Source organism: Dermacentor variabilis, chromosome 11 (assembly GCF_050947875.1).
Source record: "Dermacentor variabilis isolate Ectoservices chromosome 11, ASM5094787v1, whole genome shotgun sequence".
Taxonomy (NCBI): Eukaryota; Metazoa; Arthropoda; class Arachnida; order Ixodida; family Ixodidae; genus Dermacentor; species Dermacentor variabilis.
Window position 1 is genome coordinate 1491783 of NC_134578.1, and position 15065 is coordinate 1506847.

The window sequence follows — 15065 nt, forward strand, 5'->3', positions numbered from 1 at the left end:
TTTTTTCGTGTCGTCCATTCAGCGTCTGCAGCACGAACAATACGTTTCACGTTCCACACTGCGGCTGGGTCCCTGATGAAGCCTACCCGACATTTTAAAGGAGGTCAATGTATAGGGCTCCGCCTCGTGGACGCCGCACGGCTGTCCATGCATGTCGGTGCAGGTGCACCGCTGGCTTGCGGCTGACGAGCCCTTCGCGCATCGGAGGCTGGTCGGCTGTGCTATTGTATGCAAGTAAAACGTGCTGTTCTTCGTGTGTTCCATCTGCCCTGCTTCACGCTACAGACGAGAAACAACAAGCTGTACCCACAATAGCCAAAAATATATTTTAACCGAGCTTAAGTGACGAGCCAGAATTGCCAGAAAGCGTGAGTTATAGACGCTGCGCCGTGTATCCATTGATCTAATGTAATCACGAATTCTTCTCCGTTACCTTCGTGATGACCTGGTAGAAAAAAAGAAAGATGACAACTCAGTTAATGCTCTTCACCATACTAAAGCTTCAAGAAACGCGACTATAAGTTAAACGTGCGATCGTGTGGCACTGCGTGTGGTGAAAACGAACATCTAAAGAACATAAGAAATAGGAGGCTGAGAAACAGGTTCAGTTCTCAGTTTATACTCGCTAAATGTGGTGTCTGGCAAACTCTTGCACGGTGTTAGATACTCCACATGACTAAGTTGGAATGATGGCGCGGAATTCCAGAATAGGAATTACAGCCCCCCCCTCCCCCCCCCCCCCCTATAGGTTAGATCCTATATCACTCACCGTTTTAACTTCTGTGTATGCCAGGATACCTTCTTCACCCCTGGAGTAAACATTTAGTACAAGCAACATTAATGTGCAATCCATATATCACTTCATGTTTCTTTCTTAATATACACCAGGGACATATACAAAAAAGTTACGGTTTACATCATGCCACTTACATTTCGCGAGAAAGTCCTGACATCTTGTAGCCTCCGAACGGAGTCTGCGGGCTGATTTCCATAAACGTGTTAATCCTGGGAACGAGAAGGCGTAAACATGACATGGTGTTCCTAGGAGATTGCACACACTTTTCATAGCAGCACAGAAAAATAAGGAACATAACACATACAACGAGGTATCGAGAAAGCGACCCCGGCCCTTTGTGAAAGGGCACTATGGGTCATTCTGTTTTTCTTTATATGACCATATTTATCCGTTAAAATAAAGGTATACTGCTCAAAGTGTCACATAAAGCATCTCGTAGCAGCTTGATGAGAGGGAAAACACTTTCCTATTCCAAATCGCGACCTTCCAACACTGCTGATATCCCACTCGGGCTCGAGGTCCCGGAGTAAGGCCCTGGACTTGTCAACCAGAGGTACTGAGCGGCTTAATTTCAGTCAAGGAACATCAGCAGCTACATCGATCGTTTATGCTACTGCTCCTTTCATGTTTTTTGTAGAACGCACCAGGCTGTTTGAACATTTGCTCAGTGCACTGAGATACAATCTCGAGGAAGTGACCGCTGCGAGATCGTTATATGAGCTCTGAAAGTTAGGGCACCTCGGAAAAAAGCACGAACGATATACAGTCGAATGCCTTTTTGACGAATTGCTTGGGGACTCCGAAATCATTCGTCATACGGGTCATTTCATTGTACAGGCGCTTGACTGTATACTGACTGGGAGAAATGTCAGACAGCCGTGAACAGAGGTTACGACTGCGACGCCAGATCGTGAACTGGTGCCTATTATTATCTAAAAGAATGCACAACTCCGCCAGCTAAGCTGCGAGAAAAAATTGAGAATTATTCACATAGGTTGTTTGAAAACAGGCGAACGTACTCGTTAAAGATGAATTGTACTCGTCTGATCAGGTGCGCTAATGAAAACATTCACCTTGTGTTGTGAGTGAAAAATGAAGTGACACACGCCAGCCCCCATTTTGATACAAAAGCTGCACTTGATTCGATCCTGTACAGCACACTACTGGAAGCTCTTAGCATTTGATGGCGACTATACAGATGGATACCAAATTACTTAAAGTACGACCATCACTTGTGAGCAGTGGCGTAGCCAGAAATTTTGATGGGGGGGGGGGGGGGGCGGCTGACGTTGCAGGTCGGCCTGCCCCTTATAGCATTTGCCGAGGAATTAAATACGTGAACAATAACTACACTGCCATTGCCAAAGAAGCTGCAAACGAATTCTTGAACGCTATGCACTGTCAAGACAAGTAAAATATATATTTTTTCATTAAAAAATATACTCGAATGTCTCAGAAATTGTGCCCGAAATAACTGATATCAATGCTTCCATATTTTCTGTCCATTTATTAAGTAATGACAATATCACACGAACTTGAGCACTATATCACTTTGAAACCAGCAAAGCAGTGCATGTCGCTGATATGAAAGATGTAATGGCTATGAAATGAACAAGTTGAGGACATCTATTTTAACTAAACTTTGTCCTTTAAGAACTTTGTTTACATTTTTGTACATATGAAACGGCCAGGGAAAAATCTCAATGACGCTGTCCTTTGTTCCAATGTACTGCGCAGGAGCAGCTACCCCCGGTCGTGTAATGTGAGCATTTGCACCGGAATTCTAGTCGCAACAGAGAGCACATATAAAGAGCTGGAGTTCTGTAAAATATACGAGGACGAGTCAAATGAAAGTGAGCCAATGCGAATATATGACAAACGGCCGGTACTATATTAAAGAGAAGTCTCCATGAGCATTAAGAGATTTGTCCCACCGACTAACGAGTCACGTGATTCCCGTCTAACAAAACTCTTTGCGTCGCTGCTTAAAAAAGTCTAACTGATTCTTTCACATCATCGCCCGACACGAATCTGGTTCCCTTGAGGTGTTTTGCTCAAATGCCTCAAAATGTGGAAGTTCCAAGGCGCCAGGTCTGGGCTGTATGGCGGATATTGCAGCGTTTCGCTCTTGAACTTTGCCAGTTTATGTTAACCACATCAGAGACGTGGGGATGGGCATTCTCGTGCAGCAAGATGACCCAATTCCTGAATTTTCAACATCGTTTGTTCTTGATTACGACACGCAGCCGATCCGGCGTTTGAAGATATCGGAAACGATTGATAGTATCTCCAGGTTTAGCAAATTCGAACGGTAATGGCCCCTGACGATCGAAAAAAAAAATCCAACGAGACCTTTCCGGCAGAAATGACGGCCTTTGCTTTCTTTGGGGGAGGTGAATTGAAATGTTTCCACTCTAAGCTTTGCCGTCGTGTTTCAGCCTCGTAGTTTGACACGCAGCGGTCGTCCCAGTACGAACACCACGACATCACGACTACTACATGGGTTCGTTAAAACTTCTTTCTGGGTGAGTTGGTGCATACTTGACATGAAAACTGTTTACAGCGCAAACACATGCAACCACAACGTATAAGGGACAGGACACAAGCGCTTGTGTCCTGTCCCTTATACTTTGTCGTTGCATGTGTTTGCGCTGTAAACAGTTTTCATGTCAAATACATGGGTTCGACAGCGAGAAGCAGGCTCTCGCAGACTTCGTACGAAATGTGCATGATGAACGGCGGCAACTCTAATGAGTGCGACTGTAACCTCCTATGACAGCACTTACCGACGTCATCCGGAGTGAAATCAGACAGGCGGTGCAACCGCTCGCACGATTCGCACCACCACGACCTGAAGTCCCCGTGCTAACATATGCGGTGGCATTGAGGGCTCTACGCCACCGTCTGCAGATTTCATCATGCGGATAGTAGACCAGGCTACACCTCCGTTCCCGGACACCCCTTCACATCCAGTACACGGATCTTACGCTAGATAGATAGTGCTAGATACTTACGTGTCTATAGCACATGGCTGAAGACAGAGCGATGTACTAAGGCAAGTTTATGGCACTCGTCAGATAACCATCCGCTCTGCTACCACTGTGGCGAAGCGGGTCACGTGTACGGCGTCTGCCAGTACCGCCAGCTAGGTCTCCGCGGTTTCCACACTGATGGGCGGTGCCCACGCTACGGTGATCGTCCCCACGAAATGGAAGCGTGTCTGACGGGCCAGCGGACTCCTGTTCAGCGCCGCCGATCGCGATCGTCATCCCCTCCTTCGCTCGGGTCACCTAGCTTGCCCTCTTCGTCTTCAGCTCCCCTCAAGAACTGATCACCGAGCCGCCACATGGGAAACTAGGAAGCGCGATTTCTGGTGGTGAAGTCGCTTTCCAACGAACATTTAAAGAACCTCCCTCGACGTAACGACACGACGACGACTCTATTTAACGACACTAATAAAATTGTTTCTATAGACATCGCCGTATTTGTTGATAATAATGCTGTCATTACCCTCGGCAACACCGGTGTCGATTATTCAGTTATGAGCGGAGCACTGGCATGTAAATTGAAGAAAGTCACCATGACATGGCAAGGACCCCGTTGCGCACGGTAGGTGGTCATCTGGTGATGCCAAATAGAATGTGCATGGCATGTATTCGAATCCATGCGTCGACATTCACGGGGTATTTCCTCGTATTACCTGTATGCTCCCGTCCGATATTCCTTGAAATTGATTTTATATGTGAACATGTCACAATCATTGACCAACGTGAGTTGACGTCGTTCGAGGAGCTTTTTCCTCCCCAAGCTGACAACACCCAATTACTGGAGACAGCGCTACGTGTGTCCGATGAATCTGTGACTCTGACACCGCGAAGCGGCCTCTTCGTAGGTGTGACATGTGAACAGGACGTCCACGACGTTGCAATTGCGGATGCGAATTTGTCTTTCCTCCTTGCTCGCCAAATCCGCGTTTTCCGAGGGGTTATTCAACCTAGAAACAAACAGGCTTGCCTGCTGGTCACGAACTTCAGCAAGGAATATCTTCTTGTCACAAGACGCACCGCCATTGCATACTTTGAAGAAATTGCCGACGTCACGGTGCGCCAATATTTGCTGCTTTTTCGCCGGGCGACCATTCTGCCACTGCGTTTGCGTGCACTTTCGATGTAAATCCGAGCCTACCACCATCGCAACGAGAAAGCCTTCTGGATGTACTCGGTTCTTTTGACGATTGTTTCACTACATGGACGAAAGTTAACCAGACACCGCTTGCCCAGCATCACATTATTACCAAGCCTGTTCAAAAGCCCCTTTCGACAACATGCTTATATGATGCCGCCAAAAAAACAAGATGCTATACGTCGCCAAGTTCAGCAGATGCTTACAGATGACATCATCCAGCCGTCCACCTGGGCTTGGCCAGCTGTTTTTTTTTTGTAAACAAGGAAGATAGTACCGTGAGCTTTTGTGTACATTCTCGGAAATTGAATAAGATCGCGAAGAAAGACGCTTATCCTCTGCCCCGGATGGATGACCCCTTGGATCGTAAACGCAACGCTCGATACTTTTCTTCCATTTATTTGCGCAGTCATCATCATCATCATCATAAGCCTATTTTATGTCCACTGCAGGACGAAGGCCTCTCCCTGCGATCTCCAATCACCCCTGTCCTACGCCAACCGATTCCAACTAGCACCCGCGAATTTCCTAATTTCATCGCCCCACCTAGTCTTCTCCCATCCTTGACTGCGCTTCCTTTCTCTTGGTACCCATTCTGTAACCTTAATGGTCCAACGGTCATCTGACCTGGGCATTACATGACCTGCCCAGCTCCATTCTTCTCTCTTAATATCAATTAGAATATCGGCTATACCCATTTGCTCTCTTATCCAAGCCGCTCTCTTTCTGTCTCTTAGCGTTATGCCTAGCGTCCTTCGTTCCATCGCTCTTTGCGCGGTACTAAATTTGTTCTCAAGCTTCTTTGTCAGTGTCCAAGTCTCTGCCCTATGTGTCAGCACCGGTAAAATGCACTGATTGTACACCTCCCTTTTCAATGATAATGGTAAGCTTCCAGTCAGACGCTGACAGTGTGTACCGTATGCGATCCAACCCATTTTTATACTTCAATAGATTTCCTTCTCATGATCAGGGTTCCCTCCCATTAATTGACCTAGGTAAACGTACTGCTTCACAGACTGTATAGGCTGGCTGGCGATCCTGAGCTCTTGTTCCCTTGCCTGTCTGTTAAAGTCCTCAATCATTTGTTGTAATTCGTCTGCATTGTTGCTCAATAGAGCAATGTCATCGGCAAACAGAAGGTTGCTGATACATTCGCCGTCCATCCTTACTACTAAGCTTCCCAAGTTTAATAGCTTGAATGCGTCTTCCAAGCGCGCAGTGAATTGGCTGCGCAGTGAATTGGCGGCTTTGGCTGCTGTACTGTTCGGAAGTGCGTTGGTTTCTGCATAACGCGTGAGGTAATCTGTCGCAACTATGATCCACTTATTTCCAGCAGCAGATATTGGGAATGGGCCCAAAATGTCCATTCCAATTTGTGCAAACGGCGTTTCGGGCACTGGAACGGGACGTAATAATGCGGCAGGTTTCGTAGGTGGCACTTTTCGTTGCTGACAGTCAAGGCACGTTCGAAGGTAATGCTTCATCTGTGCTGCGAGCCGTGGCCAGTAGAACTTCTCTTTGATCCGCGTTAATGTTCGTGTGTAGCCTAGGTGCAAAACCCGCAATAAATCACCGCTAATATGCTCACAGGCCCAGCAAGCGTCTGACTGCCTTTTTGTCCGTAGGCCTTGAAACCTTTGCGACGGCTGCGATTTTCTCAGAATCAGGTCTGACACCTGTGTGACTTACAACGTGGCCCAAAAACTGTAGTTCTTCATAGCCAAAGTGGTTTTTTTCAGGTTTTAAGGTAAGCCCAGCGGACCGTATGGCTTGGAGAAATGACAGTAGCCATCTGAGATGTTCATCAACTGTGGCAGAATAAACAAGCACATCGTCTATATACACTAAGCAAGTCTTCCGCCTAAGGTCTGAGAGAACAGTATTCATCAGCCTTGGGAACGTGGCTGGGGCGGAGCACAATAAAGGGAGAACTTTTAATCCATAGAGCCCATCAGGTGTCACAAAAGCAGTATTTTCGTGATCCCGCTCATCGACCTCTATTTGCCAGTATCCACTCTTTAAGTCCATTGATGAGACGTATAGTGCATGCCGTAACCTGTCGAGGGAATCGTCGATGCGTGTTAAGGGATACACATCTTTTTTGTAACCCGATTGAGCTTGCGATAATCGATACAAAACCGCAGGCTACCATCCTTCTTAACGAGTACCACGGGCGATGCCCAAGGGCTTTTTGACGGCTGGATGACATGATCTTCTAGCATTTTCTTGACCTGCTGCTGTATTCCTTCACGCTCTTTCTCAGCCACGCCACGCGATACGGATGCTGTCGGATGTGTATTGCGGTTTTCTCCGTAATGATGCGGTGTTTTGTCAGTGGCGTTTGGCGCGCTCGGGAAGTTGTAGAGAAGCAGTCCTTAAAGTAGTCAAGCAGTTCCCTGAGCCTTTGTTTCTGTTGCCGCGCTAAACCTGAGTCAACGCCGACGACGGGTGCAGGTGGCGTCGTATTGGTGGTCGATTCGTCTTTTACAGCAAAGCCGTGTTGTACGTGGTCAATTTCGTCAAAGTATGCCACAGCGGTGCCTTTACTGATGTGCCGGCGTTGATTGGTAAAATTTGTCAGTAGTACCTATGTGCGACCACTGATTAAGCTGACGATACCCCGAGCAATGGCAACACCTTGATGGAACAGAAGTGCAGTTAGTTGTTTGGCTACACCATCCTTGTTAAACTATTCTCCGCAACTGACGGAGACAAGACTGCATGATAATGGTGGCATGCAGACGTCGTCATCGGCGACACTAACGATGTACGTTGGAGCTCTTCGTCATGGCTCGTGTTTGTACTAGCTGACCAGGTTATCTCGCCGTCCGGTATGTTAACCACGGCGCCGTACTCTCGCAAGAAGTCCATTCCAAGGATCAGTGATCTGCAGCACTCTTTTAAAATCATAAAAGTGGCCACAAAAGCTGTATTTCCTGTCTGGAGCCGTGCAGTACATTTTCCTGAAGGTGTCATTATCTGGCCCCCGGCATTTCGAATATAAAGGCCCGTCCATTGCATTTTGACTTTCTGAAGCCGGTCTGCCAACTGCTCACTCATTATTGAAATGTCTGCGCCAGTATCAACCAAAGCTGTCACGTCGTGCCCATCAATCGTTAAGAGTAGGTCGGCACTCACAAATTCGTCGGCGTTCGGTTTCTCTGGGTTGCTCTGCTCGTTTCTCTGTAATAATGGGGAATATTCGGTGGTTCGACGACTTGAAACCTTCCCCCCGGAGGTCGCTGATTTCAGTGTCCCCGCCGTGGGCTTGGAGAGTCGCCTCTTACAACGACGGCGAAACTGCGACGGTTCGGCGAAGAATAACGTAACGCAGACGGCGAGCGCGACCGAAGATTAGCTGAGCTGCCTTGTGAGTGACACTGTCGTCGAAGCGTGGATGTCTCTCTGGAAACTGTTGCGGAGTGGCAGGTGACATTTCCTGGATGCCACCCTGGCGATGAGGGCAAAAACGATAAATGTGCTCTGTTTCGCCACAGTGAAAACACAATGGACGGCGATCAGCAGTGCGCCAAACGTTGGTCCGGCGAAACTGGGGTCGCCTGAAATGCTCCCTTTGTGTACAGGCAGCAATAGGTGGCAGCTGGTGGTACTGCTGTACCGGAAAGGTAGGAAGCGGGCGACGGAGAGCGTCTGAGTAGCTATATGCGCGTGGCTCGAAGCGCGGCTCAGGACACGGTTCAGGGAGTGGTTCAGGAGATGCAAATGCTTGCCGAATTTCTTGGCGAACAACTTCAGCGACCGAAGCAACAGTAAACTCCTTCGGTGTCGCTGTCTGCTTCGCAATCTCCTCGCGCACAATGTCTCTTATCACTGACGTAGTGAGGTTTTGTCTGTCACTGTCAGTACTGCGGCTCCTGCAGGCGCATCGTTAGTCAGGCGTTCGTATTGCCGGCAACGCTGCTGGAGTGCCCGCTCAATTGCTGTGGCTTCCTTAATGAATTATTCCGCAGTTGTAGGCGGGTTACACACGAGACAAGCGAATAGCTGTTCTTTGACGCCACGGATGAGGTGGCTCAGTTTCTTCGAATCAGGCATGTCGGGATCCGCGGGGCGAAACAAACGCGACGTGTCCTCGGCAAACATGGAGACGATTTCATTGCGCTTCTGAATGCGCAACTCGAGAAGGCGTTGTGCATTATCTCGGCGATCAGTGCTTCCGAAGGTACCAAGTAGCCGACGGCAAAATTCGTCCCACGTTGTCAAATGTGCCTCGCGGTTTTGGAACCTACCTCCAAGAGGGAAGTACACATTGGAAAGCTTCTGGTGCGGACTCCACTGATTGACTTTAGCTATGCGTTCGTACTGCTCCAGCCAGTCTTCGGCGTCTTCATACGTGCTACCCTGGAAGCTTGTGGGTACTAGATTGTTTTGAACAGTCACCTGTGTTGGACTTGCAACCGCCATTTCCTGAGTCGGTGAGGTCGCTGACAAAGTTCCTTGCAAGAGACCGAATTCCGGGCACAGACCTTGCAGGCAGCGGCTTGCACAGTGCACAGGGGTATCGACGCGTGGATGGTGTCTTGAAGGGCTCGATGCAGGGCCACTCGCAGGAGTTGTCCCTGTCATTAGGCGATGATGCGACACCCAGCACGTCTACCAGTGTTACGGCTCGCTTGAGACAAGAGCGGGGAGCGGTATTTTATCGAGACAAATAGGACAAGAGTTCAGTTCAGGCTTCTTCATCTTTAGCACCTCGCTTGCACACTCGATGTCGTAGTCTTCGTCGTCAGCGTGGTTGGGCACAGATGGCGTCGTGGCAATATATACCACTGTTGTGGTCAAAGCGAGCACACAGTGGACGTTATTGTTGTTATTTTCATTTTGAAGTGAGAGTAGCACGTTATGAGCTCCTTGCCGCAGAAAAATTCGGGTTCGCAGTTTTTGGATCCAACCGTGAGCGAAAACTTTCGTGTATACAGGTGTATATATGTGTGTGTGCATACGACTGAGCAGCTTACAGCTTATCCATTCTCCTCGGCTCGGCCTTCAAAGTAGCGCAAGATAAAGGTGCCCTGTGTAGTCGCCTTTCCGGTGAGAGAGGCGACCATTTTCCACCATTATCTTACCCCCCTACGTTTTACGCGCTGTCAAAGGCGGCCGAGACGCCTTATACCTAGCCGGGTTCTCGGCCGACTGCGCACGTGCGATTCCGGAACTACGAAGCCAGAACCATTTAGAAATCGTTCTATATTGAGTTACTCATTGCTAAAGGCTTCTATCACAGAGAAATCAAGGAAATGTTTAGGCACGTAGGGCCCTCGGGGCTGCACTTCTCGGCGATAAGGTAACCTCGCCGCCTGTGGGATTAGTTGACTGAGCTATGTCGAATGCTCGGTTGCCATAGTCGGAAGTTCGAATCCCGCTATAGGAGGGTTTTATTCTTTCTTTCCTGCTTTTTCCCCCTTTTTTACGATGTTAAGCTTGAAATTCACCTCCTCCAGTGCACAACATATGCAGACTTCGAGTAACGCCTGTCCCCAGCTAAAGATGCCGAGAGCGAGTGGGGCTATACTAATCCAGGTACAACCAAATTAGGAAGGCCCACCAAGCTTCAACAAGACACTCCCTCACCAGAACAGGAATTGGCCTTGGTGCAGTATTCGGCCACCCCCTCCCACATGGCTCACTCAATCACCCAATGGCCCTCAGTCCCCAGCAGCTGCGGAGCTACTGAGCAAGACGGCGGTCAGACCTGTAACGCAGCAGAGGGTGTTAAGAATTTCTGGGTCCGGGCAGACCGCCAGTGGTAACTGACGCCTGCAACGTTTAAGGCCCGAACTCTCTCGAGTGAGCCTAGCTTAGCAGGACTCTTTGAGGAATTCTCAGACATTGTTTGCGATATCATCGGCCTTAATGAGGTTAGAAGAACTGGTGAGATTTATACATTGCTGAATAACACACATGTTCTCTGCTATAGAGGTCTCCTAGAAAAGAAGAAATACGGGGTAGGATTCCTAATCCGTAAGGACATACCGGGCAACATTGACGAATTCTACAGCATTGGTGAGAGGGTAGCTGTAGTCGCAATCAAACTTAATAAGAGGTATAGATTAAAGGTAGTATAAGCCTATGCTCAAACATCCTGTCACGATGATGAGGAAGTAGGTCAGTTTTATGAAGATGTTGAATTAGCGATGAACAAAGTGCAAACTTAGTATACCATAGTAATGGGCGATTTCAGTGCAAAAGTGGGGGGAAAGCAGGCTGGAGAACAAGCAATTGGCAACTACACCGTTGATTCTAGGAACGCTAAAGGAGGAATTCTGGTGGAATTCGCAGAAAGGAACAAGCTTCGAATAATGAACACCATGTTCAAGAAGCGTAGCAACAGAAAGTAGACCTGGAAAAGCCTTAATGGTGAAACAAGAAATCAAATTGGCTTCATATTTTCTGCTGATCCCAGCGTAGTGCAGGATGTAGAAGTGATAGACAAGGTAAAGTGCAGTGATCATAGGTTAGTGTGAGCTAAGAGTCACCTCAATTTGAAGAGAGAAAGAGCAAAATTGGTCGGGAAGAAACAGGTAAACCTTGAGGCAGTAACGGTAAAAGCATAAACATTGAGGCTGGTACTTGCAAACAAATATGCAGCCTTAGAACAGAGAGATGACGATGACATAGAGCTATGAATGAAACCGTAACTACGTTGGCTTCAGAGGCAGCAATTGAAATGGGAGGCAAAGCACCAAGGCAACCAGTAGGCAAGCTCTCCCAAATAACAAAGGACCTAATAAAGAAACGACAAAAAATGAAAGTGTCCAACTCAAGAGATAAGATAGAATTCGCGGGATTGTCAGAACTGATCAACAAGGCAAAAATAAGTTATATTCGGAACTATAACGTGAGAAAGACTGAAGAAGGCCGTAAAAAATGGACGCAGCCTGAAATCAGTGAGAAGAAAGCTTGGACAAACCAAAATGCATGCACTAAAAGATAAGCAACGTAATATCATCAGCAATGTCGAAGATATAGTAAGAGCAGTGGAAGAATTCTATACTGACCTGTACAGCACCATAGGAGTCAGGATACCTCAATTAGAAACAGCAATGAACAGGATACAGAAACTTCTCCTATAACTAGCGATGACGTCAGAAGGGCCCTGGAAGACATGGAAGGAGGAGGAGCGGCAGGAGAAGATGGAACAACAGTCGATTTAATCAAAGATGGAGAAGGCATAATGCCTGGAAAACTGGCGCCTCTTTATACGAAGTGTCTATCGACTGCAAGGGTCTCATAAAACTGGAAGAATGCAAACAGTATACTATTCCACAAAAAGGGAAACTTTAAAGAATTGAAAAATTATAGGCCCATTAGTTTACTCCAAGCATTATATAAAATATTTACCAAAATAATGTCCAATAGAATAAGGGCAACACTGGCCTTTAGTCAACCAAGTGCACAGGCTGGCTGGAAGGGATACTCTACACTGGGCCACTTCCATGTCATTAATCCGGTTATCGAGAAATTCACAGAGTACAATCAGCCTCTCTATATGGCTTTCATAGATTACGAAACGGCATTTGCTTCAGTAGCGATACCAGCAGTCATAGAGGCATTACGTAATCAAGGAGCACAGACCGCTTACGTAAATATCTAGGAAAATATCCACAAATTCCATAGCCACCTTAATTCTACACAAAAAAAGCAGGAAGATACCTATAAAGAAAGGGGTCAGACAAGGAGACACAATCTCCCTAATGCTATTCACTGCGTGCTTGGAAGAAGTATTGAAGCTATTAAACTGGGAAGGCTTAGTAGGAAGGATCGATGGCGGATGTCTTAGCAACTTCCGGTTTGCCGATGACATTGTTCTATTCAGCAACAATGCAGACGAGTTACATCAATTGATTGAGGACGTTAACAGAGAGAGTGTAAAAGTGGGATGGAAGATTAATACGCAGAACACAAAGATAATGATAAATAGCCGGGCAAAGGAGCAAGAGTTCAGGATCGCCAGTCGGCCTCTAGAGTCTGTGAAGGAGTACGTTTACCTAGGTCAATTAATCACAGGGAACCCTGATCATGTGAAGGAAATTCACAGAAGAATAAAAGTGGGTTGGATCGCATACGGCAGACATTGCCAGCTCCTGACTGGAAGCTTACCATTATCATTGAAAAGAAAGGTGTACAATCAGTGCATTTTACCAGTGCTGACATATGGGGCAGAGACTTGGAGGCTGATAAAGAAGCTTGAGAACAAGTTAAGGACCGCCCAAAGAGCGATGGAACGAAGATTGCCAGGCATAACGTTAAGAGACAGAAAGAGAGCGGTTTGGATCAGAGAGCAAGCGGGTATAGACGATATTCTTATTGACATCAAGAGAAAGTAATGGAGCTGGGCATGTCATGTAATGCGCAGGTTGGATAATCGTTGTGCCATTAGGGTCACAGAATGGGTGCGAAGAGAAGGGAAGTACAATCGAGGACGACAGAAGACTAGGTGGAGCGATGAAATTAGGAAATTCGCGGGCGCTAGTTGGAATCGGTTGGCGTAGGACAGGGGTAATTGGAGATCGCAGGGAGAGGCCTTCGTCCTGCAGTGGACATAATACATGATGATGATGATGGTTATGATGATGATGATGATGGTGGTGGTGGTGGTCAACAGAAGCCGTGTAACGGTATATGTTAGATGACGAAACATAGGGCCCAAACTGAGCGAAGCGTGGGCTTATGTTGAAAAGAGAATGTTTGACAAAAAGGCAACTTAGCGCTCTACTTGCGAGCTCCGCGCGCAGCGCACTGCGGCAAAATTGGCTGAGATGGTGAGAGTAGCGTATGGTATCCGTGGGCTGCGCTTTTTCACCAAGGCGGAGGGGTGGTTCAAGACTTCGTTCGCTTCACTTTAGGCTGGTGGATTCCTGTGACAGTTGAGCATTCCTCGTGGCTGTTGTGCCTTAATACGCTAACCCGACACAATGCGTTACCAACGACGGAGGTAAATATACAACAGCGTTCTCACAAGGGTGTCACAGAGGCGTATATGCCAGCATATGATGGCTAGCAACGCAGACGCTTCAAAGCCTTGCACTAGTTTCGGAGACACAGAATACGTCGTGTTCACGTGTTTCTATGTGCTCCGTGTGTTATTTGTAATACGTACCACACGACGCCTGCTTGGAGGGCGTGAGACACGGTGTGCGCCGTGTCCAGGTCGCGGGTGAAGAGTCCAGCGGCGAGTCCGTACGTGGTCCTGTTGGCGCGCTCGATGACCTCCTCCGTGGTGCTGAATTTGAAGAGGCTCTGCACGGGGCCGAATATTTCCTCACAGGCGATGGTCATGTCGTCGTGCACGTCTGAGAACACCGTTGGCTGGACGAAGTATCCACGGCTGCCGTGGCGCTGCCCTCCGCACTGCAGCCGGGCGCCCTCGCGCTTCCCGGCCTCGACGTAGCCCAGCACGCGCTCCATCTGTTCCTTGCTGACCTGCAACCAGAGATAAAACTGTCAACAATTTCGGCACTGCAAAAAAATGCAATGCGGTGCATGCTATTCATGGTACACCTTATGAGAGAATTCGTTATTTATCATGAGTAAGGTTGAATTGAATATTCAGACTTCAGACGACCCTTCCCGGAGGGAGCCCATAAAGGCAGGGTATACAAGCCAATGCTGGCACGTATTCCGGAGACAAGACTAAATAAATTTCTACCGCCAGTTTATCTACTTCTTCATTCTCTCTTAGCCAAGGCTTGCCAAAATAAACTAGCCTACATTTGAGCCTTAACTAAATGACTAATTCACAAATGCGGCACTGTGCACAAAACGTTGGTCTCATTAAGCTAAATGTCCGCCCGAGAGTGCGGATGTTGCGCAAGAGTGCCACTGCACGGATTCGATTGAGGATCGCCTGAACAGAAACAAAAGCTGTTCGCAAGCTTCGAGTAGCGTATGACTAAAACTACATTCTTCTTCTGTACCTGACTTTAACCATTATTTCCACAGAGCCAGCTTCGCGCACAATGCCTAGTACCCATTATGGGTGACGATGACACAATGTTTCCGTTTTTAGTATTCTGCGATCGTTTCTCAATATCACTCAATATAATATTGAGTGATATTGGGTTGT

General features: G+C 47.6%; 1 protein-coding gene across 1 annotated transcript in view; it reads right to left on the reverse strand.

The window, feature by feature from the left end:
- Positions 1-301: 301 nt before the first annotated feature.
- Positions 302-15065, reverse strand: part of LOC142564528 (aldehyde dehydrogenase 1A1-like) — a 101157-nt gene continuing 86393 nt past the window's right edge. Inside the window, exons 9-12 of the mRNA XM_075675543.1 lie at positions 14100-14422; positions 931-1005; positions 770-809; positions 302-445 (exon numbers count right to left, since the gene is read on the reverse strand). Of these exons, the coding sequence (XP_075531658.1) occupies positions 413-445; positions 770-809; positions 931-1005; positions 14100-14422 (471 nt within the window). The 3' untranslated portion in view covers positions 302-412. The remainder of the gene's footprint in view (positions 446-769; positions 810-930; positions 1006-14099; positions 14423-15065) is intronic.